Source organism: Macaca fascicularis, chromosome 11, assembly GCF_037993035.2.
Source record: "Macaca fascicularis isolate 582-1 chromosome 11, T2T-MFA8v1.1".
Taxonomy (NCBI): domain Eukaryota; kingdom Metazoa; phylum Chordata; class Mammalia; order Primates; family Cercopithecidae; genus Macaca; species Macaca fascicularis.
Genome location: NC_088385.1, coordinates 71429998 through 71456062, shown reverse-complemented (window position 1 = coordinate 71456062; position 26065 = coordinate 71429998). Strand labels below are relative to the sequence as shown.

Genomic DNA, 26065 nt, shown 5'->3' with positions numbered 1-26065 from the left:
ACCATGGGACAAAGACGAGGTGCAGGTGCGCACAGGGTGGAACCCCATCATCCCTGCGGGTTCCCCAAACACTCTCCATCCCATCTGTGTAAGGCAGTCACGGTGACCAAAAAATTACAAATACTCACTTTATGTTGAAATGGTGTGTTTCAGGGGTAGGAGACCTCAGGGCAACAACAGGGGTGGAGGGAGATTTCTAAAGAACTGACAAGGTTCTATTTTGGTAATGGCCATGGGGTGTCCATTTTATATAATAATCCTGTAAACTGTTTCCAGGCTTTTTTATTTTTATTTTTTCACTCTCGGCCTCCCTCTTATGCATACTTTATATACTTTTAAATGTGTATATTTCAAAAATTAAAACAATTGTTTTAAATAAAATAGGAATATGCGGTGCGAGCTTAAGGTTATTTTTCCTCAGAGGATAAGGCAAAGAGAAAATGACATCTGGGAGAACAAATATGACCCACCCAAACTTAGTAAAGTTGTTGCATTCCAGCATGTGTCCCTGTGTATCTGCAAAAGCAGCTCAGCCCACTCCTGTCACCTTTTTAAATCTAGCATATCATAAATAAACACACACAAACATCAACTAATAACTTCAATTTTTAATAATGGAAACAATTTTGCCATTCTATAAACAATTCTAGGGAGGAAAAATCTTCCCTACAAAAATAAGCTTAAACCCATCAAAATTATAAATATTATAACTTTTTACTTCTGCCATTTAAAATGCTCTCCTGCAATACTACCCTCCTTCATTTAACATCTTTCCTGTACCATCACATATTGAAGAGAAAACAGTATTACAGCAAAGCTTAGATAGTTTAACATAACGATTTGCACAATGGTTCTTAAAAAATCTTTGGCCTTAGTGGCCTTTTTTCTTCACTTACACATTAAAAATGCTGCTGCAGTAACCAGTGTTTGGGAAAGGACATCAGTCTTCAAGAACCATGAACTGACAGAATTTCAATACAGTAAGTTTCCAAATTGCAATCTGTAGTGCACATGACAGTGAGCGAGGTTCTGGATAAATACAGATGAGGATGCCTATTCAGACAATCTACTTCAAGTAAAAAAAAAAAAAAATTCACAGATACCCATAAGCTACTACTTTAGGTTCTAACAGTGTCTTAATCTGAGAAACAAATGCTTCACAAAATATAAGTTAACTGGGATGAATAATTAAAAAATCAGGTGGTGATAACAATATACTCAAACCCAGGCCATAGTCTGAATAGTAAAACCAGTAAAAAAAAAAAAAATTACGAAGGCATTCCCTGAACAATAAAGGTAAAGTGTTGGATGATAATGTCACTAAAACCTCATCAATGTACTAAAGAGAAGTTACATGCAAAATTAAACAAGATGTGCCATACATATTTGATAGCTGCTAATTCTATTTTTTTCAACTTTCCTTAAATGCTTAGGAAGATCTGATTGTCTCAGTAGATTGTGTGGCACAGCGTAACAACTTAGGTCTGCCTCCAACAAGATGGGTGTTCTCCAAAAAGTCAGAAGAGCCACCAAGAGAGGAACAGAAATGCAATAAAAGGCACAGTTCACTTAGGCAAAGAACTGAAGCACCTTGGAATTTCAAAAAGAATCCATTAGGTGTCACCAAAGTGTTAACAATTCCTTGGGAATTTATAAACAAAAAATATCTAGACTAAAAATAGAATATAAGGCCCCTCTGGAACCACTGCACACCTTTCCCTCTGTTCTCAGATTAAACTGCTGCATAAAATGAGGTTACTTAGCCTGTTTTAAGGAAGGCTTCTATTGCACATGCATTTCTTTGGTTGGTAATAACATGTACTTTTGTTAAAATATTTCCATAATGAAGCCCTGTTGTGTGGTTAGCTGGGTGTGGACTTTCCTCCCTTTCTTGGGGGCCTCCTACTCACAGTCAAGTTGCCCTTTAGAACTAAAGATCTGGTAGGATTGGGTCCTCATTCAATTGCCCTGTTCTATATTATGTAAGAACAGATTTCAATGTAGAAAAGAAAGCGGGGGGGGGGGGGGCGGGGGAGAGAAGGAGGGAAGGAACAAGGTAGGGTGGGAAAGAGAAGGAAAGGAAAGAAAAAAGGGAAGAAAGGAAAAGGGAAGGAGGAATAAAAGGGAAGGCGGTGATTGTCACAAAAGTTTACTTGATAAATATCCTAGCTACCAATCAAGGGAAAAACAGCTGCCCCTACCCGAATTCCATCTCAACTTCGAAAACCACCTGGGGGAGGAAAATTATATACTGTATGTAACTTAACAAGAGTTAGTGAATGGTCACTGTCCTGCCTATGCACAGCAGCTACACCAATTAGACCTTCCACTCCAAACGGGCAGAATGAAGAGGGTCAGGTCCAGTGTGAGGCCTACCTCTGCCCAGGTCAGCAGGCTCCACCGGCCTGATTTTCTGGTCGGTTGGCTGCAGAGTTCATGGGGCCCTCCTTTTGGTTTAGCTCCTGCCTCTGGCTCTGTTCCCACATTTTACCCACCAGGAAACCAAGCGATCCTAAAATGAGTTTAACATCTCCACACTGAATGCTTTTAACTCATTTACAAGCAACTACCCCTTTCTCCACTACCCCTAACTGAAAAGCCAAGTCACCTTCCACAGCCCGCTGGCCACCACCCCGCATGCCTTCTTCCAAACTTACACTTTCCTTTCTGTGTCAACCCCTAACAAAATCCTTCACAATAAATTCCTCAGAGTTCCTAGATTCCTGTGCCTTTCGATTCACATGGATAGATTCCTCTGACATTAAAAAAAGAAAAGAAAACAAAAAACCAGACAGGTAGTTTCAAAATAGGACAAGTATTCAGAAAGATTCCTAGTTAAGCTTTTTAAAACATCAACAGCATATCCGTAAGCTTAACAGCATCATCACATAATTAAAACAACCAAAAAAAAAAAAAAAAAAAAAACACACCCCCAGAGTTCATGCTTCCAAGCACCCTCGAATGCTCCTGACGACGCTACAGGTTCACAGCTTGCCAAGAGGTAACACTGCGGTGCTGAACAACAAGCTTGCAGCGCCCCTTACATGGGACGCTAAGGTGCAGGATGCTGTGTGACCAGGTTTGGGGAACAAAATCTACAGATAGAAAGGGGAAGACCCTAGCATAGAGGGGCAAGACAGCAGCCCTCTGAGAAGAGAGGCACTTGCTGTTGTTTTCTACATCGGTCCCCGCACCGGGCCTGGCGGGCAGAGAGCCCCCTTTAATCAGGCTTCCAGACCTCGCGGAGGGCTTCTTCCAGCTTGTGTCTGTAGGCTGCGTAGCGCCCCCGCAGGTTCTGCAGCTGCTCATCTTCTTCCTTGTCCAAGATACGCAAGAAATTCTGTAGTTCTGGAAGGCTGAAGGCTTCCCACTGTCAGGAAACAAAGAAAGAAGAACGCCAGGTGTTTCATGCTCAGTCAGACTTAGGAATGCCGACGGGGAGCTCCCGGAGGCGCGGCTGCCCTCCCCTCCCAGCCCCAGGCCGCAGAAGGTGTGGTCTGCAAGAGCTGGGGTGTTGCCAGCCTAAGGACTCCCTCTACTCCCACTCCCACCTCAGCTCACACCAATCACCTTCCTACCCTCTCCTCCCACTGTTGTTCAAGACTATCTCCCTAAAAGCCAGGGACCTCCGTATCCCTAAGTCTATTAGACACTTTCTGTCCTTACCTGATTTGACCCCCAGCAGCATTAAAAACTCGACACTCCTTCCATCTTAACCTCGAGTCCTCATTGTAACTGACTGCTTTCTTACCTCGCATAATCAATCTTATCACTCCCAAACAGTTCTCCACTCAGCCTTTTCTCCCTCGGTACGGCCCCTTGGTGCTAGCTACCATCATCTATCCCTCCATCGCTGGGACAGCTTCCTACCTGGCCTCCTCACTTGGCTCTTAGGCTCCCCAATCTGTTCCCCAAACAGAACATCCTTTGTAAAATGCACGCTGGCCAAGACTCTCTAGAACCATCCGATGACTTCCCGTAATTGCTGAGGCTAAGTCTGAAAGACTCTAAACTCTCCTGCCCCATCTCTCTCTCACTGAGCTTCACTTTCTACCCAAGTGGCACGCATTCTCCCCTCCTCCACTTTACCTGGCTATGAACTACTCATCCTCCCCATCTCAGCTTAAATGCTACTTTCTCTAAGCAGCTTTCCACATCTTCCTCCCCTCTCTTCCCACCCGGGACTAAGTGTATCAAAAGCCTTCACAGAGCCCTCATCACAACCAAGATTTTAAAATTACAATTATTTGCTTAGTATCTATCTCACCTGTACCTTACCTACACCACAGCTGCCGTACTTCTCCTATTTGGAGTTTATCTCTTGCCTTGAGGCTCTGAGCCTTGTTTCCTTAGCAGCTCCTAGAACTTATTTAGCAGGCACAAAATAAGTTTTTAGGCTGGGCATGGTGGCTCATGCCTATAATCCCAGCACTTTGGAATGCTGAGGCAGGAGATCACTTGAGCCCAGAAGTTCAAGACCAGAAGTTTGAGACCAGCCTGGGCAATATAGTGACACCCTGTCTCTACAAAAAATTTAAAAATTATCTGGTTGTGATGGTACCTTCCTGTAGTCTCAGCTACTCGGGAGGCTGAGGTGGGAGGACTGCTTGAGCCCAGGAGTTTGAGGCTGCAGTGAGCCATGATTGCACCACTGCACTCCAGCCTGGGTGACAGTGCAAGACCCAGTCTCTTTAAGAAGAAAAAAAAAAACAATTAAAACAAATTTTAAAAAATAGAAGCAGTGAATGTCAAGGAGGGTATCTAGCATCATCTAGGAGGTTTTTTCCAAACACATCCCCCTCTCCCAAAGGGGGGCCTGGATCCTGGTGGAGAATTGCTATCTGATGGTGTAGAGAAAAGGTTCAAAATAATCAAATACAAACAAATAGAGAAAAATAAGTAAATCCACCAAGTGGGCTCAGTGGTAGAAGAATTCCTGGAGATAAGTTTAGGCTGGTTATTAAAAAAAAAATGAGCAACATGGAGGAGGAGAGCAAAATTCCACGTTAGAATATTCTGTTAATTTTTAAAATTTCAACAGATTATCTTTCACCTATGTTGAAGTCTCCAAAATAAAGACATCATATAAATATCCCTCCCACCCCCTAACAGCTATGGAAATTTCTTCCTTCAGTTCAGTTTTCCTCAGATAACTGAGAAACAAGAACACCATACAGAAGTCCAGTACAGCAGTCCGGAACAATAAAACCCAATGTCAAGTCAATTTCAAACCTAAGTTAAGGCCAGGTGCAGTGGCTCACACCTGTAATCTCAGCACTTTGGGAGGCTGAGGTGGGAGGATCGCTTGAGCCCAGGAGTTTGAGACCAGCTTGGGCAATGTAGCGAGACCCCATCTCTAATTAGAATTAAAATAAAATAAAATAACTGAGTTAATAAAATTCTTGCCCAGTGTAGTTCTAGTTGCTACTTAAAACACTAAGTACAAGAAAAATAAAACACTGACTAGACTATGCTCATGTGTCTGGCTTAAGCTGGCAGAAGGAATGCTGCCTAACTGCAAAGCCAAGTCAGACTCTGCACCCTGCCTTCTCCCCAAAATGAGTCTGAATGTCTTGAAAAGCTTCAAAACACCAGAATCAAAACAAACTTCAAAAACATCTAAAACCACTGTCTTCCTAAAACTCCCTTCACTTCCATGTATACATTTCTAATTGTGACCCAAAGCCACCTTGTAAAGTGTTTAGTCCCACTTAACAGATTTTAAAACTGAAGGCTAAAAGATGAGAAGATTTACCCGAGGTCATGCTACTAATCTAACCAACAGTCGGAAACAGAGTGTTTCCCAACTTTTAACCTAGAAACCCTATTCTCAACTGCACCATGTAGGACATTTCATACCATTTCCTGTTTCCAGACAGAAGACTAGGACAGGAGCTTGGGATTTGCTCAAGTGTCATTTAAAGCTGACACTTGATCTAGAGGGCAGGCTCAAGTGCTTTTTTTCTTCTACTGAACTGGCTAAATACAATCCTCCCTGGAGACAACATGGCAAATGATGCACATGGAAACATAATTTCTTAATCAGTTGACTGGGCAAAGGGGAAAAAAAAGATTCTAGAAAGCTAAATGTCTTCCATGGTAAAGAGATCAAATTTCCTTTTATTTCCCTTTAGAAGGGAATTAGCCTGGAGACTTTTGTTAGCAGCAAACACATGGTGAGTGTCAACTTTCAAAGTTCAGCTGGACTGGAGTATTTTGGAGGTGGGAAGGGGGGAAAATGACTCTCTGGATGGAGATCAAGTAAAAAATTTTATTTTCTCCCATCTCTGACAGACTAATAACATAAGGTTATAAGAGAACAACACTGTAGGCTAACTTTGGGTTCATTTCTGACAATTCAAAATCTCTCTCCCTCTCCCTGCCCTCCAACTCTCCTCTCTTCCCATCCCCCATCAATAGCCAAGTCGCTAGGCTACTGCAATTAAATAGGGCCAGCTGTTCTGTACGGTGTAAAGCAATAGTGAACAATAACTTACCTCTCCAATTTCATGTTCACGAAGAACAAAACTAAGCGTGTCTGTTCTGGGCCCTGCTACCAAACGCAGGTAGAGTGGATGTTCCCGGTCTGAGAGCTTGCAGGCGTAGACTGGGTAAGGAAACAAGCAGCATGTTACAGAGTATTCAGCCATTCCTGAGACCACTTCCCCATTGTGATCCCCTCCTCCAGATCAAGGTAACCATTCAAGTTACCCCAGTCTCCAAGTCGCCAATTGGCTCATCTTATTATTTAATACCAGTAGCCCACAGTGGAATAAAATCTATTCTGTTTCTGTTCAAATATAAACTGTGCCTTGATTAAGGAGGAAATTATTTTCAAGAATAAATTTTAATAGGTATTAGTCCCAAAATATGCTTATAGTTAACTCTGCTCTTCCTTTTAGAAAACAAAGATAAGAGCCGGGCATGGTGGCTCACGCCTGTAATCCCAATACTTTGGGAGGCCGAGGTGGGCAGATCACCTGAGGCCAGGAGTTTGAGGCTAGGAGTTTGAGACCAGCCTGGCCAACATGGCGAAACCCTGTCTCTACCAAAAATGCAAAAAATTAGCTGGGCGTGGTGGCGGGCACCTGTAATTCCAGCTACTTGGGAGGCTGAGGCAGGAGAATCGCTCAAACCTGGGAGGTGGAGGTTGCAGCAAGCTGAGATAGTGCCATTGCGCTCCTGCCTGGGCAACAAGAGTGAAACTGTGTCTCAAAAAATAAATAATTTTTTTTTTAAATGGAAAAAAAAAAAAAAAAAAGAAAACAATCAACCTAAAAACGGGTCTACAACTCCTTTAAAAACAATAAAAATAGGCCAGTCATGCTGGCTCACACCTGTAATCCCAACACTTTGAAAGGCTGAGGCAGGAGGATCACTTGAGGCCAGGAGTTCAAGACCAGCCAGGGCAACATAGCAAAGCCCTGGTCTCCAAAAAAATATATATATATTTTTTTCTAATTAGCCAGGCATAATGGTGCCCACCTACAGTCCTAGCTACTCAGGAGACTGAGGATCACTTGAGCCCAGGAGTTCAAGGTTACAATGAGCTATGATCGTGCCATGGTACTCCAGCCTAGCCGACAGAGTAAGACGCTGTCTCAAAAACCAAGGCCAGGGGCTTGCGCCTGTAATCCCAGCACTTTGGGAGGCCGAGACAGGCGGATTGCCTGAAGTCAGGAGTTTGAGACCAGTCTGGCCACCAACATGGTGAAACCCCGTCTCTACTAAAAATACAAAAGTTAGCTGGGCATGGTGGTGGGCACTTGTAATTGCAGCTACTTGGGAGGCTGAGGCAGGAGAATCACTGGAACCCGGGAGGCGGAGATTGCAGTGAGCCGAGATTGTGCCACTGCACTCTAGCCTGGGCAACAGAGCAAGACTGTCTCAAACAAACAAAAGACAAATTTTAAAAAATGTATATACCATCCAAAGAACATAAAAACAAAGAGTTCTAGAAGCAAATCTCTCTACAGATTAATTAAGAATTAGCAGCTACAAACCAAGCAATCAGAATATAAGCTCTGGTAGCTTCAAGCACAGCTATGTCTCATGCTAGACACACCCATACAGTGACATTGCCAATCATGTTAAAGGATTTGCCAGCCATGGGGGTAATATTTCAACAAGTCACTATTACTTTCAGATTGTACAGCTGAAGTCCAGGTGAGCAGGCAAAGAAACTGGCAGATAAAAATGCCATCGAGCTTCTCTACATTATTGTGGCACTTCCAGATGCACTGCCTTGCCAATTTCTCTGTAGATATAAACTTCCCCCACAATACTAAGCTTGTGACCTCTGGAGGTAGGAACCCTGGTCTGTTCATCTTTGTATTCCACAGGGTCTAGCCCCATGGTATGTTTTTAAAAAGATGTATGCATACTCAGCAATGGGCTGGGTTTCATCCTATGTAACTGAAGAACATTACTATCATGTCAAGGTTAATATATTTTCTTCTATAGCTACATGAGGCTTTACCCAGAAAAACTAAAGAAAGCTTCAATAGTTTATTGTACACACACACACACACACACACACACACACACACACACACACACCCCAATTTCAAATCACATGTAGTTAATCACTGAATCACTACTGTCCACCACTGGTATCAATTTCTGGTCACTGCCTGACCTGGAATATCTCATTCCGTTTCATATAGTAATTTAATATTTAATATTCTCTTTCTATCCCCTGAATGTGGATATGAAGTTTAGTCAGACCCTAGATCAAAATGTTATTCACTCATCTTATAAGCCTCTGGGGGGCAGAGTACCAAAATGTCCTGGTGTAACACCAAGTGAGACAAGCTAAGGAATCAGGAGAGCCCAGGGCTGGGCCATTTCCATCAGTACGCTGAAATGTGCTGTGATGCACATGTGCCTCCCCAGTCGCAAGGTCTCAGCACAGGTCCACCAAACCACTCCATGTACCGATGCACAACAAATGTGGAATGTGCTATTGAAAACTTTAAACACAGAGGCACTCTTTTGTGTCCTAAAGAAAATTAAAATCAAAGCCACTCCTAACAATAACAAAAAACAGCCCCCGCCCCATCCCCCCAACAACAACACAAAATAGTCCATAACTGCCCATTGCATATGGATGCTTCCAAGCTCCTCAGACCCACAACTGTCCAACTCAAAAATGTGGACAGCCAGGAAGCACTAAGTGCATGCTAAGATCACCATGGCTTCCAGCATCGGACTCCAGGCTCTGACACAATTGACATGGATGAGACCCACCAGTCTTCCCTCTGCTAATGAGAACAGCAGATGTAAGTAGAAGCACAGACCATTTTCCTTTTAAGCTGGCAGCGTACCTTGGTCTTCCCTGTGACAACGCTTATAAAGTGCAAACTTGGCAGGGCTCTCAGTCACGAGAAACTTTTTGAGCAGGGCCTCGATCACTTCCCCGACAGTGTTTGTGCTGCTGATATGAAGTGTATTCATACAGCCATTGCTACTGGGAGAGAGTTTTCCAGAATTTGGAGAAGTCTGTGGAGGTCTGCAGAGTTCCATCTGTACTTTAATGAAGCCAGTGTAAATCCCATTTGAATTCTGAAGCAGGGAGAGAAGCACACACTTAGCTGGGTGGATGGTGGCACTTTAGGGAAGGAGCATATCAAAACAAAATGGGAAGGTGAAACACTCCTTTGTTCTCTTCTCTTGGAGGTTTGTGGCAAAACTTCACTAAAGATTGCCCCCAAGGGAATGACCTCAGAGGGCGGTTAACACACCAGGCAAAGTGCTTCCAGAGGCAAGGTCTGCAGGGCAGATGTGGCAACTGAAGAAGCCTCCTGATGCTGTGGCTGACTGCTGGCCCCAGACTCATGCCTCTGAAGCTACTGGCAAAAGGTCAGGGCCCATTTGCAAGGTTACAATCCAATGAAGCAGATGCTAGCCAAACCACAAAACTTATTAAAGCTTGGGGGATATGTCTAGGCTACAGGCTCAAAGGAAACAACATCCTCAACTGGTGACTATTATATGCAAAAGGAAGGTCACAATTAGGGCTCTGAAATACCAAAGTCAATAATGAGGAGACAGTAAGAAAATAGGCTATTTTCATTCCTAGTGGCTATATTCATATGCACTGAATTACCAACTTTGCTTAAACTTTTTAACACAGCATATATGCCATACAGCATAGGATGCATTTCAGGTCTCTTAAGCAGCATTTTAAAAACAAATTCAATCTCTTGAGGTTGCAGCAAGCCAAGATCACGCCATTGCTCTCCAGCCTGGGCAACAGAGCAAGACTCTGTCTCAAAACAAAAAACAAAAAACAAAAAAAACAAATTCAAGCCACTATACTTCACAGTACAGATCTTAAAAACAACTATCTTCGCTGATGGCAGAATTACTATTTCTTAGTTGACAAAAACAGTAATAACAGTTTGGTCTTCGCTTTTTATTTTTATTTTTCTATTCAGTATATTTGGGGCCAGGCGCAGTGGCTCATGTCTATAATCCCAGCACTTTGGGAGGCCGAGGCAAGCAGATCACTGGAAGTCAGGAGTTTGAGACCAGCCTGGCCAACAGGGTGAAATCCTATCTCTACTGAAAACACACACAAAAAATTAGCTGAGTGTGGTGGCGGGCGCCTGTAATCCCAGCTACTCAAAAGGCTGAGGCAGGAGAATCTCTTGAACCCAGAGGCGAGGTTGCAGTGAGCCGAGATTATACCATTACACTTCAGCCTGGGCGACAGAGTGAGACTCCATCTCAAAAACAAACAAACAAAAACAGTATATTTAAAAAAGATTTACTGTAATGTTTTATTAAAACAAACTGTCAAGTGTTACATATAAATGCCACAGTTAAAGTAGAACATTTAAAACTACCTTTATGGTGTGTTATTTTTCTTCCTTCCTGCAAGATCAATTTCCAATCCCAACTGATTGAAATCCCAATTGAAAACTGTTTTGTTTTGTTTTGTTTTTTTCTGTTTTTGAGACAGGGTCTCACTCTCTCACCCAGGCTGGAGTGCAGTGGCACGAACACAGCTCACTGCAGCCTCAACTTCCTGAGTTCAAGTGATCCTCCTGAGTAGTGGGGGCTGCAGGCACCCGCCACTATGCCTGGTTAATTTTTCTATTTTTAGTAGAGATCGGGTTTTGCCATGTTGACTAGGCTGGTCTCTAACTTTTTTTTTTTTTTTTTTGAGACGGAGTCTTGCTCTGTCGCTCAGGCTGGAGTGCAGTGGTGCAATCGCGGCTCACCGCAAGCTCCGCCTCCCAGGTTCATGCCATTCTCCTGCCTCAGCCTCCTGAGTAGCTAGGACTACAGGCGCCTGCCACCACGCCCGGCTAATTTTTGTATTTTTAGTAGAGACCGGGTTTCACTGTATTAGCCAGGATGGTCTCCATCTCCTGACCTCGTGATCTGCCGGCCTCGGCCTCCCAAAAGTGCTGGGATTACAGGTGTGAGCCACCATCAAACTCTTGACTTCAAGTGATCCACCCGCCTCGGCCTCTCAAAATGCTGGGATTACAGATGTGAGCCACTGTGCCCAGCCTAAAATTTTTATCTTTAAAATGATATGGATAATTTGTATCTGTTTTAGTCTCTATGGGGAAAGAAAAAAAGAAAAAAAGTAAGTAGAATTCTCCTTTGATGAAAAAATGTGTTTGAAAAAGAAATCTTGCTGCTGGAACGATGAAGAGGTTACCTTGGGATTTTTCCTCTCCCCTCTTTTTGGAGGAGTTCTACCAGGGAGGGGTTCTTTACCACAAGGGTTTCTATTGAAAGCTCCTCCCCAAGAATCACCGGATTCGGTAGGGCCTGTTTTAAACCAATCACCCTGTCCTTTACCAAACTCTGTCAGTTCACAGTAAACAGACTGAAAGACAGGGGTCCAAGTGCCCTGGAAACTGGTATCAAGGGCTGACAAGTGCCGTGAGGAAGGCAGGCCACTCAATGGGTAGGCGAGACCTAGATGCCAGCTAAGTTTAGAGGAACATGAATACTCTAGTTCTGCTGTCAGCTCTTGTTTCCCTGTCACCAGGCCCTGAGCTTTCTCCCTCCTGTACACCGACTCTGCATGCTTCAAACAGTGTGGTGCAATGCTGTGGAAGCCTGTGACGGCGACGTGGAAGACACTGAGTATTAAGTACCTTGTCTTACACTAATGACCGGCAAAGAAAACTATCCTATTATATACCTCTATATTCCAATCCATGGGCTCAAAATCCTCTCCCTGACACTTCCATACTTATTTTGTACAAGACAAAAACTTAGGGGCTTCTGATACCTGTAATCCCAGCACTTTGGGAGGCCAAGGTGGGCAGATCCCTTGAGCTAAGGAATTTGAAATACGCCTGGGTGACATGGCAAAACCCCGTCTCTACAAAAAACTACAAAAATTAGCTGGGCATCGTGGCAAGCGCCTGTGGTCCCAGCTACTCTGGAGGCTGAGGTGGGAGGATTACTTGAGCCCAGAGGTCGAGGCTGCAGTGAGCAGTGATCGTGCCACTGCACTCCAGCCCGGGTGACAGAGCAAAACCTTGTTTCAAAAAAAAAAAACCCTTACCTGAGGTCTTCTTAGAATCTGAGTCACTATTTCTGTATGTTAGGCAATGATGCTAAAAATCCTTTGAGGAAGGAGGGGTGGGTCACAAAATCCTTTAAAATAAAATTATAAGTGTTTCCCTTTTTTAAGGTTAACCCAGCAACCGATTTTTGAGACAAAGCCACTTCACAATACAGATTTAAATTGAAAGCCACAGAAATATTGCATTTTCCTGTTCTGTATACCGTGACTACTACCCTTCTACAAATGTTATTCAGATATTTAGAACTATAGATTGTAGTGCCAACAATTTATATTTGTTTTTTGACAGGTGTCAACCCAAATAGTATTGTGGGTACTTACCAAGGTCATCTTCAACTTGTCTGTGACTGCTAAGTTGTATTTATGAACTTTCTCTTTGATCTCCTCTTTGCTGAGGTAACTGTGGGTTTCCTTCTCTTTCTCAACATCCTAGAAGAAAAACAAGCCATGTCACATGTGAGCAATCATAGAAAAAACTGCGGATAGGCCGGGTGCGGTGGCTCACGCCTGTAATCTCAGCACTTTGGGACGCTGAGGTGGGTGGATCACCTGAGGTTGGGAGTCTGAGACCACCCTGACCAAAATGGAGAAACCCTGTCTCTACTAAAAATATGAAATTAGCTGGGCATGGTGGTGCATGCCTGTAAACCCAGCTACTCAGGAGGCTGAGGCAGGAGAATCACTTTGAGAGGCAGAGGTTGCGGTGAGCTGAGATCACGCCATTGCACCTCAGCCTGGGCAACAAGAGAAAACCTCTGTCTCAAAAATAAAAGGGGTAAGTCAGGATTTTAAAAAAATTCCACACAAGGGCTGGGCACGGTGGCACAAGCCTGCAATCCCAGGACTTTGAGAGGCCAAGGAGGGCAGAGCTTGAGCCCTGGAGATTGTGACCAGGCTGGGCAACATGAGGAAACTCTATCTCTACAAAAAATATAAAAATGAGCTGGGCGCAGTGGTGCGCACCTGTAGTCCCACCTACTTAGAAGGCTGAGTTTGGAGGATCACCTCAGCCCAGAAGTCGAGGCTGTAGTGAGCCATAATTGTTCCACTGTGCTCTAGCCTGGGTGACAGAGTGCGACTCTGTCTCAAAAAAAAAAAAAAAAAATTACAACCCATACAAGAACCGTGTTGTTCTTGCACATCACCTTGAAACACACACACACACACACACACACACTCTCTCTCCCTCTGTCTCTCCCCCTCCCCGCCCCAACTCCCTCAATGCTTCCCTTTCTCTCTTACTTTCAAACTCTCCAGGCTTATCCACCAATTACGGTTCTCATTCTTTCAGACTACAGTCTTCCTAGGGGATATATTTTTTTAAAAACTAATTTGTCAGCAGCTAGAAATATCCCTGATCTGTAAACTGTACACAACTACCAGAGGGTAATTCATCTTCCAAACAAATCCCCAGGCCAAGATACAAGTAGCCAGACTTCTCCTTCCTACCCTTCCAGTCTCACCCACTTCTCTACCTCCCCACACTCTAGAGGGAGAAACATCGGTTAAATCCTCTTCTCACTGTGAAGAATTTATCAATAATTAGCTGTCTAACTAGTTCCACCAGTGCATGACATTATGCAGCAGTAGACGTGATCACAAATGACCAAATTACAGCGTTTTGTCACCCTGACGAAGTATACCAGGCACCTAACTTGTACTGCCTTTACTTCTCCCAACGACCTAATCAAGGAGGCATTATTACTCCAGTTTCAGCAAATTAAACTGCTGAAAAAAAATGTAACTGTTCAGTGGAAGCAAATGAAAGCCTGCTAACCCTCCCTAACTCCAAACTTTACTGGGAGCTCTAAGAGCTTCCACAGGGGTGTTCTCATTTAATCCTCCCAACAATGAGCTAATGCTAATTAGCACCCCTATGCTACAGATAAGGACAAGATTTACAGAGGCCAAGCAGTTTGTCCAAGGACAACCCAACTAGTTGAGAGACCAAAGTTCTACTTTAATCCAGGTCTTCTAGGGTGTTACCACTAAATCCAATCGGTCCCCAAGGGTCTGGTGTGGGTAAACATTTAAAAACTTACAGAAAGGCTGCATAATCAGATTCAACACAAGGAGAGGAAGAACAGTTAAAATCTAATGATTTACGCCTGCAAAATAAAGCCTTTGTAAACACGTCTCTTTCTGCCAGACACATCACACCATTCTCACAGCTGGATAGTCTCCAGGCAGGCACTGGTTTCCATCTGCCCACTGGAAGCTAGTGTCGTAAATACACCAGGAGGGGCTACTACAGAACTTGCATCAATATCACGTTGAGTAAGAAAAGGCTCTCGATCCATTCAAACCTCAAGATCTTTGACTTGAGACCCTAAGAGGAGTGTGCTGACTACAAATGATCACGGTGACTTTTCAATGTCAGCACCAACCTGATGAAGTCTAATGGGTCAGTATACTGGGTAATACTGGATAAATACCAGCACAAGATAATGTGTTCACTCTCTAGCTTCAGGGGTAAGCTTCAAAGTCCCTTGGGAGCATCCTATTTGCCAATGTAAAACCCCAAAGTAATCTTATTTTTGGTATTAGTGTTTGGTGGGGGAAAAGCTGTGGATTAAAATAAGCTTTCAAAAGCTCCAGTGACTACTTCCAAGAAAGTGTTTTGTTTTGTTTAAGACAGGTCTCACTTTATCACCCAGGCTGGTGTGCAGGGGCATAATCACAGCTCACTGCAGCCTTGACCTCCTGAGTTCAAGCGATCCTCCCACCTCAGTCTCCTGAATAGCTGGGACTACAGGCAAGCACTACTGCACCTAGCTAATTTTTTGTATAGATGAGGTCTGGCTATGTTGCCCAGGCTGCTCTTGAACTCCTGGGTCCAAGCAATCCTCCCACCTTAGTCTCCTAAAGTGCTGGGATTACAGGTATGAGCCACTGCACTGAGCCCCAAGGAAGTTTTAAACATGTATCGCATCTCTGTCTTGCTCTTACCAATCCACAATTAGCTGGGCACCAGTCATAGCTGAAGAAGAAAATGAAGTAGTCTTGGATTGTGCATTGTTTTAACTGTCCAAAGACTCTTCAAAGCATATACTAAAAAGTGTACAATAAAGGACTTAAAATCTCATGGATGTGGGATGGGAAGCTGGCAGGGCAAAGGGGTGTTGCAGAAAGTGCACCACACCTGCAAGACTTGGGCTCCAGTCCTGAGTCTGTCACCAGCTAACTCTGTGCCTTGGGCTTCACTTCTCTGAGCCTGTTCCCTCATTTTCTACCAAACAAGGAACTAGAGTCAATCACCTCCTCTAAGGTGCTTTCTGGCCTAGGCTGATCTGATTGCAAAGATGTGGGGGCGCTTTCACAGGTGTGAGCAGGCCTAGAATAATCTGATTGAAAAGATCTGGTGCTGCTTTCACAGGTATGACCAAGGGCAAAAGAGTTCCATGTGAGGAATCACCAAAGGCTCACCATTAAAAACACAGGAAATGGCAAAGCACATACACAGCAGCATACATACATCCTAGGAGCTTACCACCACTCACATGAGAATTCTAAGAACGAGGAGAAGGAAAAGGGGTAATGGGAGTGATTAAGAGCAAAGAACAGGGTTAAGTAAAGCTGGTTAACCCTAAATTACAGGTTTTGCTGATGCTATGGGACTTAACACCCAGCCTTAGGCCCCTTCGCACAGGCAGACCCAGAAGCTTGAGGAAAATCCAAAGAGTAAGCCAGTCTGGAAAGAGGTATTTTCCCTGGATCATCCACACACAGATAACTGAGACATCCTTATGTAACAATTATCTTTCCTTCTCAGAGATTAAAAACTAAGGAAACTGGCTGGGCGTGGTGGCTCACACCTGTAATCCCAGCACTTTGGGAGGCTGAGGTGGACGGATAACCTGAGGTCAGGGGTTGGAGACCAGCCTGGCCAATGTGGCAAAACCCTGTCTCTACTAAAAATACAAAAATTCAGGCATGGTGGCAAGCACCTGTAGTCCCAGCTACTTGGGAGGCTGAGGTAAGAGAATCGCTTGAACCCGGGAGGCAGAGGTTGCAGTAAGCAGAGATCATGCCATTGCACTCCAGCCTGGGAGACAGAGCTAAACTCCATCTAAAAAAAAAAAAAAAAAATGGATCAACTGGAAAGAAAAGTATATCCCAGAAAAGTAGGTAAAACCCAAAGGGCCCTGATGCTGTACTTTTAAAGCCAAAAATGTAGCAATCATACACGCAAGCCTCATCATTCGGCAAATATTTGCTGAGCTTCTGCCATGTGCCAGGCACCTGCCTAAGTGTGGGGCAGTCAGGCTCAGCAGCAGACACCACGCCCGTCCTCACAGGGCTTGGTGTCTGCGCAAGTGGAGTGGGGAAGGTCAAAGGACAAACTGCTTCCAAAGTGGCCACCAAACACTGTTTCTCTGGGTCTGGTAGCAAAGAAGTCATAAGCTCAGGCCTTGGAACAGAGGACGGTGGTTTCATTTAGCATCAGAGGAAAACCCTTAACTCTACAAACTTCCCAATTGTTTACCCCTTTAAAACAGACGCTCCTGTCCGCTCACAGAGCAGAATCCTCCCCCTTCCTCCGCATACACTGATTATGAATCAGAACCACAATCTCTAGGAATGCAGCTGTATGCCCAGGAAAAACGAAGAGAAGAAAATGAAACCCAGGAGGGGCACAGTAGGTCTCACAGGTAAAGGGGTGGGAGCAAGAAGGGTTAAAAGAAAACAGTGCAGCAGACGTGGGATAGATACAACACCACGTGTCAACCCTGGCCTTTCATTGTGATGGCAGGAGAGGAAACGGCATGGGGCGCAGTCGTCTGTGGATAATGTGTCAGTTATTGTTCTTGGCAGGCAGTGAGGGCATCATGCCACGCCTGAGAGTGTCTGCTTGGTGAGTTACAAGTCATCTTTTCATAAGTCAGTTTTGTTTTGTATTCCCCAAACCCTCCAGCAGTTTCTCAGAGGAAGAGTTCTTCCACAAAAAAATATTTCGTAAATCCTAGACTCTTCTTCCCTCATTGTTTCCAGCCAGCAAGCCCTGGAGAGCTGATCTTAGGCTCGCTTCAGTTCCTGGGTGGGGTTACGTCACTGTTTTTCAGCAGCGAACTTTCTCAGATGGGACACACCCAACCTCACAGGCACCCAGGAGTTCTTGCGTAGCATGGCCCAGGCTCTACTCAAGAAATGCAGCCCAATCCCGCAGGCTCACAACTCAGACTTTCGAAGAATATGCCCCAACAAATCTGGGTAAAGGGTCTGAAAATTGTTTATACTCTTTTGGTTAATTTTTCTATAACTATGAAATTATATCAAAATTAAAAACATAACAAAATGCCCAATAAACATAGTGCAATTCAGAGTGACTATTCGGGCCGGGCGCGGTGACTCACGCCTGTAATCCCAACACTTTGGGAGGCCAAGGTGGGTGGATCATGAGGTCAGGAGTTCGAGACCAGCCTAGCAAACATGGTGAAACCCCATCTACAAAAATACAAAAATTAGCTGGGTGTGGTGGCGCACCTGTAATCCTAGCTACTCAGCAGGCTGCGGCAGGAGAATCACTTGAACCTGGGAGGCAGATGTTGCAGTGAGCTGAGACTGTGCCATTGCACTCCAGCCTGGACAACATAGCAAGACTCTGTCCCCGCCACCCCTCAAAAAAATAGTGACTGTCCAAAAGAGAGTGAAAAGGTGAATGTGGCCCTATCATTTCCTCTATTTTAGCTTAGTGACAGCCTGTGGACTATGATTTAGACATACTTAGGTCTAAAATCACACAGCTCTGCCACATTCTAGCTGTGTGACCAGAGGCAAGTTACTTAACCTCTCTGGGCCTCAGTTTTCTCATCACTGTAAAATGTGCGAAAGAATACCTACTTTATATAACTGTTATGAAGATATATAATACAAGCCATTATTCAACAACTATTTATTGATTGCCCATTGGTGCCAAGCTCCATGCCAAGCACTCAAAGCTGTGGACCCCGCCTTTCTGCCTTTGCTTGCCTGACAGCCTAGGAAAGTTTACCTCACTCCCCACCCCAGCCCCACAAGAGGTTTTTGGGTGTTTTTTTTTATTTTTTACTTTTTTTTAGTATTACAGATCTCTTTAAAAAAATAAAGACCTTTTACCAAAAACAAACAAAAAAGAGCAAACATTAATAGCACAGATGCTCTGATTGAGTGGGGGACAATATATGCACAGTGCCTGATGCCAGTGGCATGACACTCAGTAACTGGTACTACCCTGCCACTGGGAGGTCCCACAGCTCTCACAGGTGCTCTGACACCTGGTCAGGTTTGGGGTCCAGCCTGGGTCTGCAGAGAAGGGTGAACTTCCCAGGCCAACAGGTACTTTCTCCAAGTAAGGCTAGATTCCAAAATCATGAATTCCTACTTTTCATCTCATCATCTGTTTTGGCAATAGGCAGTCACCTGCTGATGACCAACAGACTGGGATACCCAGTGTAATAACAGACAGAACAAGTTCTAGCCTAGGAATTGCACACAGCAAAACATCAAGCACCTTTCACACAGAAAATGGCACATTTATTGGAGCAGTGGGCCCATCCCATGTTGCAAATGGAATTCAAGGCTAGCTCAAACTGAACTGAACCTAGGTCTTGACTCCTCTAGATGTCTTCTAGTAAGGACATCAAATAAAGTACCATGGACCAGACCGAAAGAGAAAAACATTCTCTGGGAGAGACATTTCCACTGAATTCATGGAGGGACTTATAAGCAAACCAAAGCAGGTTCGCACTGAAGCATGGTATGAAGTAAACAAGTGATTTCCAGAGAGCACTGTGGGGGTTTCAAAGGAAATTTCAAAAGAAAATTTCAGCATGTGAAGTTAGGTGCTCCTAAACTAGATTTTAAAGTATGATTAATAGGGAAAAATACTGTTCTCAGAAGTCTTTTAGGTACACAAAGTGGAGGCCATGTGATGAATACAAAGAGAATTGTCACACAAAGCTACAAAGCCCCAGGAGGGTCTTCCAGGTGGGGAGCACGTCTTGCTCAACCCTAGTGAAACGTATGAGAAGAGCCACCTGGGACAGTTTTGCATTTACATTTGATGTCTGTCCAATGTTCTTTACTTTCGGCACCAAAACCTCTAAGATATTAAAGTAGGCAGAGTTATCAAGCATGGTGTCTCACGCCTATAATCCCAGCACTTTGGGAAACTGAGGCGGGAGGGTCACCTGAGCCCAGGAGTTCAAGGCCAGCCTGGACAACATAGCACACCCTGTCTCTAAAAAAAACAAACAAAGAAATAGCTGGGCATGGTGGTATGCACCTACAAAAACTTGTTTAAAATAATAAAGTAAGCAGAGGTGTTGAGGGAGCCCAGAAAGTTTTCTCAAATAATGATCAGCATTGTTGATATAATGAGGGCTCTCCAGCAGTGTTTTCTGCAGTGGAGGAAATGTCCTGTAACTGTGCTGTCCATCAGAGCAGCCATGAGCAACATGTGGCTTCTGAGCCCTGGAAATGAAAACTGAATTTTAAGCTTCATCTAATTACTGTAGTAAACATTGCAAATACAGACTATAATAGACAGAGATGTAAATGAAGAACGACGAAGGAAAAGATCCACAATAAAACAGTGTAAAACAGGATGTTCTAGAGCAATACTGCAGACCAGGCACAGTGGCTCATTCCTGTAATCACAGCACTTTGGGAGGTCAAGGCAGGTGGATCCTTGGAGCCCAGGAGTTCAATACCAGCCTGGGCAACACGGGGAGACCTCGTCTCTACTAAAATTAGAAAAATTAGCTGGGTGTGGTAGTGTGCGCCTGTAGTCCCGGCTACTCTGGAGGCTGAGGCAGGAGGATCACTTGAACCCAGGAGGCGGAGGTTGCAATGAGCCAAAATCGTGCCACTGCACTCAAGCCTGGGCGAGAGCAAGACTCCGTCTTTTAAAAAAAAAAAAAAAAAGCCAGGCACAGTGGCTCACACCTGTAATCCCAGCACTTTGGGAGGCCGAGGCAGGTGGATCACCTGAGGTCGAGAGTTCAAGACCAGCCTGACCAACATGGAGAAACCCTGTCTCTACTAAAAATACAAAAAATTAGCTGGGTGTGGTGGCGCATGCCTGTAATCCCAGCTACTCGGGAGGCTGAGGCAGGAGAATCACCTGAACCCTGGAGGCGGAGGTTAAGCCACTGCACTCCAGCCTGGGCAACAAGAGTGAAACTCTGCCTCAAAAAAAAAAAAAAAAAATTCTACCCCTGAAGGAAAGAATCAGAACAGCTGTTTCTGGGGTGTCTGGCGCTGCTGTTCTTGTCCTTAAAAGTACAGTGTGCTGCTTGCTGCAGTGTTCTCACGGCACCAGTGTTGATAATCTGCCATGGTGCCACATCGAGAGACTCAATGCTTATCTTGGTGTATGGCCCTGGCATGCTGATTCATCCTGGCCACTCTAGGGCTGGGATTTTTCCCCCCTGCCAGATGACAGGATTTTTTTTTTTTTTTAATGGCAGGATACAGGGTGGGGCTCTATTTCCACTTATGTGAGGATTCAGGAGTTCATCTTGCCTGAATTCAGCTTGTAAGCAGGCAACTTTTTTAGTGCAGCTACATAAGATGGTCACTTTTTTCATGTTTCCAACAGCAAGGAAAAGGTTAGAGAGGGACTTAACAGCCTCTCCCCATCCCCCAATCCTCCTTGTAGCACTAGATGCATCACTGTCATCTCAGGGCAGGAAAAATAAGTGAAAAAACAGAGGGCAACTGGAATGAACAAGGGCAATGCACACAACATTGCAGAACAGCAGGGGGCCATGCTCCCCAAAGAGTGTTCCATGGAACACCAATCCTCCAAAATGTGCTGTGGACAGAAAAGGCCCTCCTGTTCTTCCTCCTCCTTCACTCCTCTTAGAGATTCCCAGTCTTCCTTAGAATGTTCAAGGCTCTAAGAAATCCTGCAGTTAAGAAACCAGGCCGGGCACCGTGGCTCATGCCTGTAATCCTAGCACTTTGGGAGGCCGAGATGGGAGGATCGCTTGAGCCCAGGAGTTCGACACCAACTTGGGCAACATTGCAAAACCCCCATCTCTATTTAAAATTTAAAAAATTAAAAAATAAACCAGTTGAAGGACACAACAAGAAAACCTTAAGAAACTTTTAATGTTATGAATGTGACATTCCTTAACTATAAGCAAATGAGTACATTATAAAGGAACAAATATTTCTTTTTTCTTATTATTCACTGAAGTGAGCAGATTCTATTCATTAGAGGATTATCAGCACACACAATCCCCATCTGTTAAACTTGAAATTTTAAACAACCTCTTTCTTGGTCCTTAAGGTTACTTGTTAAGCAAGAAGCCGGGGGGTGGGGGCGGTGGGGAGTCTAGGTGGGTATTTTAGACAACTTCTAACACATGGTCTACAAAAATAAAATGAAGCAGCAACCTTATAAGGCTGGAGTACTATACTAGCCTTCCTTAATTACACTTGTATGGAAGAAAAACAAGAGAGCAAGAGTGCACACAGAAAACCAAAGCATACAATCCGCTGCTGCTATACTCCAACTTTACCTCTCACTACGTCCTGCCCTACCAGTCAGTGCAAGCTAAGAGCACCACTTGCACCGCACCCTGCTCCTCACCTGGTGATCCTCTGCGTTCAAGGCCCACCCCACCCAGGAAGCCATCCTAACCACAACAGCCCTCAGTTACCTCCCTGTCCTCAGAACCCCCATGCTACCCTCATCAGTTCAGGTTTAGGATCCACAACACCTTCTACGCCTTGTTGCTTCCTGTGCATACTTTTGTTTCCCAAATACACAACAATGCTTTTACACTTTCGTTTGCTTGAGACAGGGTCTCACTCTGTCGCCCAGGCTGAAGTGCAGTGGGGCCACATCAGCTCACTGCAACCTCCGCCTCCCAGGCTCAAGCAATCCTCCTACCTTGGCCTCCCAAAGTTTTGGGATTACAGGCATAAGCCACTGTGCCTGGCTGTTTTTTTTTTTTTTTTCATCTTTCACTCCCAGAATACTATACTGGAACTACCTCAGTGCTGGATATAGAAGAGGGCTCCATTCCTGTTCAGCTGATTCTGATCTGGTCATAGAGCTCACTGTTGCAAGACTGCATTTGCAAGCCACTCTCTTTCATACATCTTATCAATTGGCATGAAGCTTTTTGCTCTTCTCAAAACTGAATGAATCTATAGAGGCATACAAAAGGCCTTTATAATGCCAGATACAAAGTTTGATGTACTTCTGTTATCCATGTGCATCATCAAAGAACAAGAATCCTTCAAAGCATGCCCCCTAAATACTCTCGCACACCCGGGGCAGCAAAAGCAGGAACAGGCCCAGCATGTTAATAAGATTAATTGCAGTTGTGACACACATTAAAAGAGCTTCATCTGGGCCTTCCATGACCTCACTTTTTAAACCCCCTGGTTACCAGCCCTCCATACCCTATATGGTTGTACTTTTAAAACCGGGTAGTGTGCCAACAGTCAAACAGCTACTCATTTGTTTGGAGCCAGAAAACAAACTTGGAGGTGGACCAGTCTCCTCTGAGTGCCCCAGCATGAGGTCCCAACCTCAAGGCATACCAGATTACACTCAGAAATCCCAATTTGACGTGTTTTCAAAGAGAATCAATTAAGATGCTGTTCATTTCTGAAAGGTGATATATTTCACAACTGGCTTAATTTTCTTCAAATTCTAGGTGAGCTATGTAAGAAAGGAAAGATTATTAGAGGCCTCTGAGCCACGCACATCCAAATCCACTAATCAGCTTTGACAATTAGAAAAGGAATGTGGCTGCACGGGAGTCAGCACTCCTGCTGCAGCCGTCCTTTCGGAGATCTCTGTGGGCTCCGTCTCAATGGAAAAAGCAGTGGATTCTTAGGTTTTCAAAGGCAGGCGTGCCCTCATGGACTCAGTTTTCCCTGGTTATTAAAAGAAGCCACTGGACTACAGTCCTTTTCAACAGTAAGCTTTCAAATATTAATACCATCTACAACACTATCCCAAACAATAAATACAAAGTAAGTTCACTGGATAGTAAGAAAATTAACTGAAAACATTAATAGAAGAGGATCGCCAAGAAGCCAGGAGGGAAGTGAGACTGACAAGGTAATTCCGAGTGGTAACACAAGCACCACCCAAATTCAAGATTACATATAACACCTCACTGTTCAAGGTGTCACCCAGCAGCCATACATCTCCTTCAGCTAACAGCAATTAAAAGCCATAGTCCACTCATTCAGGTTAACTGGGTTTAAAAAACCAGCTTTTATTAAGGTCAAAGTTTGGAGGTCAAGTCTCAAAACTGCCATATCCTTTATGGAACTTTCGAACCTCAGTGATAAGGACAGTTTCCGGAGAAAGGAAATGAACAGACTCATTTGGAGGCGAGCCAGACAGGAAGCACGAAGCAATGAATGCTGCAGCAACCGAAGAGGAGGCAGGTGGAGCCCATCTGGGAAACTCAGCCGGCTCCACCAGCAGCAGGAATCTGAACATCAAGGGCAGAGGCTTGCAAACAAATGGAGTAGCCACTCTGCCAGATGAAACCTAATTTGAAGGGAGAAGAAAGTCTGAAGAAAATTAGACATTTCTGTAGACCAGGCTAGCCACAGTGGCTCATACCTGTAATCCCAGCACTTTGGAAGGCGGAGGCAGGAGGATTGCTTGAGCCCAGGAGTTTGAGATCAGCCTGGGCAACATAGCAAGAGCCTCCCCACCGTCTGAACAAAACATAAAAATATTAGCCAGGAGTGGTGGTTGTGCACCTGTGGTTCCAGCTACTTGGGAAGCTGAGGTGGGAGGACTGCCTGAGCCCTGAAGGTAGAGGATACAGTGAGCATGACTCAGCCTGGGCAACAGAACAAGATCCTATCTCTCAAAAATAAATAATAGGCCGGGTGCGATAGCTCACGCCTGTAATCCCAGCACTTTGGGAGGCCGAGGTGGGTGGATCATCTGAGATCAGGAGTTCAAAGACCAGCCTGGCCAACATGGTGAAACCCCATCTCTACTAAAAATACAATAAATAGCTGGGCAAGGTAGCACGGGCCTGTAATCCCAGCTACACAGAAGGCTCAGGCAGCAGGATCACCCCAGGAGGTGGGGGTTGCAGTGAGCTGAGATCGTGCCACTGCACTTCAGCCCGGGCGACAGAGCGAGACTCCGTCTCAAAATAAATAAATAAATAAAATAATAAAATAAAATAACTAAAAGAATATATATGGATTGTTTGTAATACAAATGATGAATGCTTGAGGTGATGAATACCGCATTTACTCTGATATGATTATTACACATTATATGCCTGTATCAAAAAATCTTACGTACCCCATAAATATATACACCTATGTACCCACAAAAGTTAAAAATTTTTAAATAAATAAAAATAGACAAATGTAAAAGTCTGAAGAGGGCCACAGGGGGTTAAACTGTTTTATATCACTCTTGTTCCCATTAATTCCATCCACTTTCTTGTCCTGTATTCTCCTTCCGCCCTACAGGCCTCTCAAGATGGCTCTTTGATAAATCTGTTCACAGTCCTTAAAAGGCATAGCTGAGATCCCAAGTATACAAGTATTTGTTTTGCCTCAGGCAATACATGATGAAGAACGAAGAAAGATTACCCCCTGCTGCCATCAATTCAGGACATTGGTAGAGGCACAGCATGGGCCCATGGAGAACACCTACACATCCAGCTCTACCTGAGCAGCAATTTCCTTCAGAAGCGCAGCTCTAAGTTTTGGTTTTATCTGAGGCATCACCTTCCTCCTCTTGCCAAGGAAGTAAAAAGTCCTCTGGAGTTATTAAATGATGAGTCAGAGCAATTCAAATAAAAGGTGATTAGCACCTCAAAGAACCTCACAAAAGCAATTTCCAGAGGTACTCTTTGCTGTAGAAATCCTCTCCGTCCTCCTGCTTGGTTGCAGATAGGGTGTGAAACACTTACATCATCAAAAGAATGCCAGGAACACAGGTTGGTCAGAGTCAGAAGGCTCAGAGTGAGTAAGGAATGAACACGCACAGAAGACCACAAGAGGTGAGGCCAGGGAGGCAGATCCCCCTGCAGGGAGAAAGCCGAGGGTCTGGTGTCCCTGGCCCACTTCACTGAATCCTGCTGGCGTGACCCAGGACCAGCCCCCATCAGTCTTTGAGGGTTCAGGTGCTGCCTGAAACAAATACTTGAAGAGGGAAAAAGGTTTTTCTCAGCGACACCTCCCCTATCCTGCCTCCCTTTCTTTCCTGGTCCCTCATCCAAAACCAGACAGGGCAGGATTAGCCAACCCTAATTCTTGGGATGGTGCAGAGGCACAATCCCCAGCGCAGAGGTGGCAGCAGCTCCCCTTAGGGAACTGTATCATCACCCATTCCAGACACCATGCCACACCCTTCATAACTTGCCTCTGAATTCTTACAATAACCCTGGAATTGGGTAATACTATCATCCCTATTTTGCAAATAAGAAATAGAGGCTTAGGGAGATTTATTTTGCCGGAGGACACAGAGTTAATGGAGGGGCTAGGTGAGGTTCCTACCCAGGTATGTCT

General features: G+C 44.5%; 1 protein-coding gene across 2 annotated transcripts in view; it reads right to left on the bottom strand.

Moving 5' to 3' along the window:
- Positions 1 to 588: 588 nt before the first annotated feature.
- The window catches only part of RASSF3 (Ras association domain family member 3), a 192168-nt gene continuing 166691 nt past the window's right edge, over positions 589 to 26065 (bottom strand). For both annotated transcript variants that reach the window (XM_045365562.2, XM_005571444.4), the window contains 4 exons: positions 12881 to 12988; positions 9327 to 9564; positions 6498 to 6607; positions 589 to 3370 (listed from right to left, as the gene is read on the bottom strand). In XM_045365562.2, coding sequence (XP_045221497.1) covers positions 3221 to 3370; positions 6498 to 6607; positions 9327 to 9564; positions 12881 to 12988 — 606 coding nt within the window. In that variant the 3' untranslated portion in view covers positions 589 to 3220. The remainder of the gene's footprint in view (positions 3371 to 6497; positions 6608 to 9326; positions 9565 to 12880; positions 12989 to 26065) is intronic.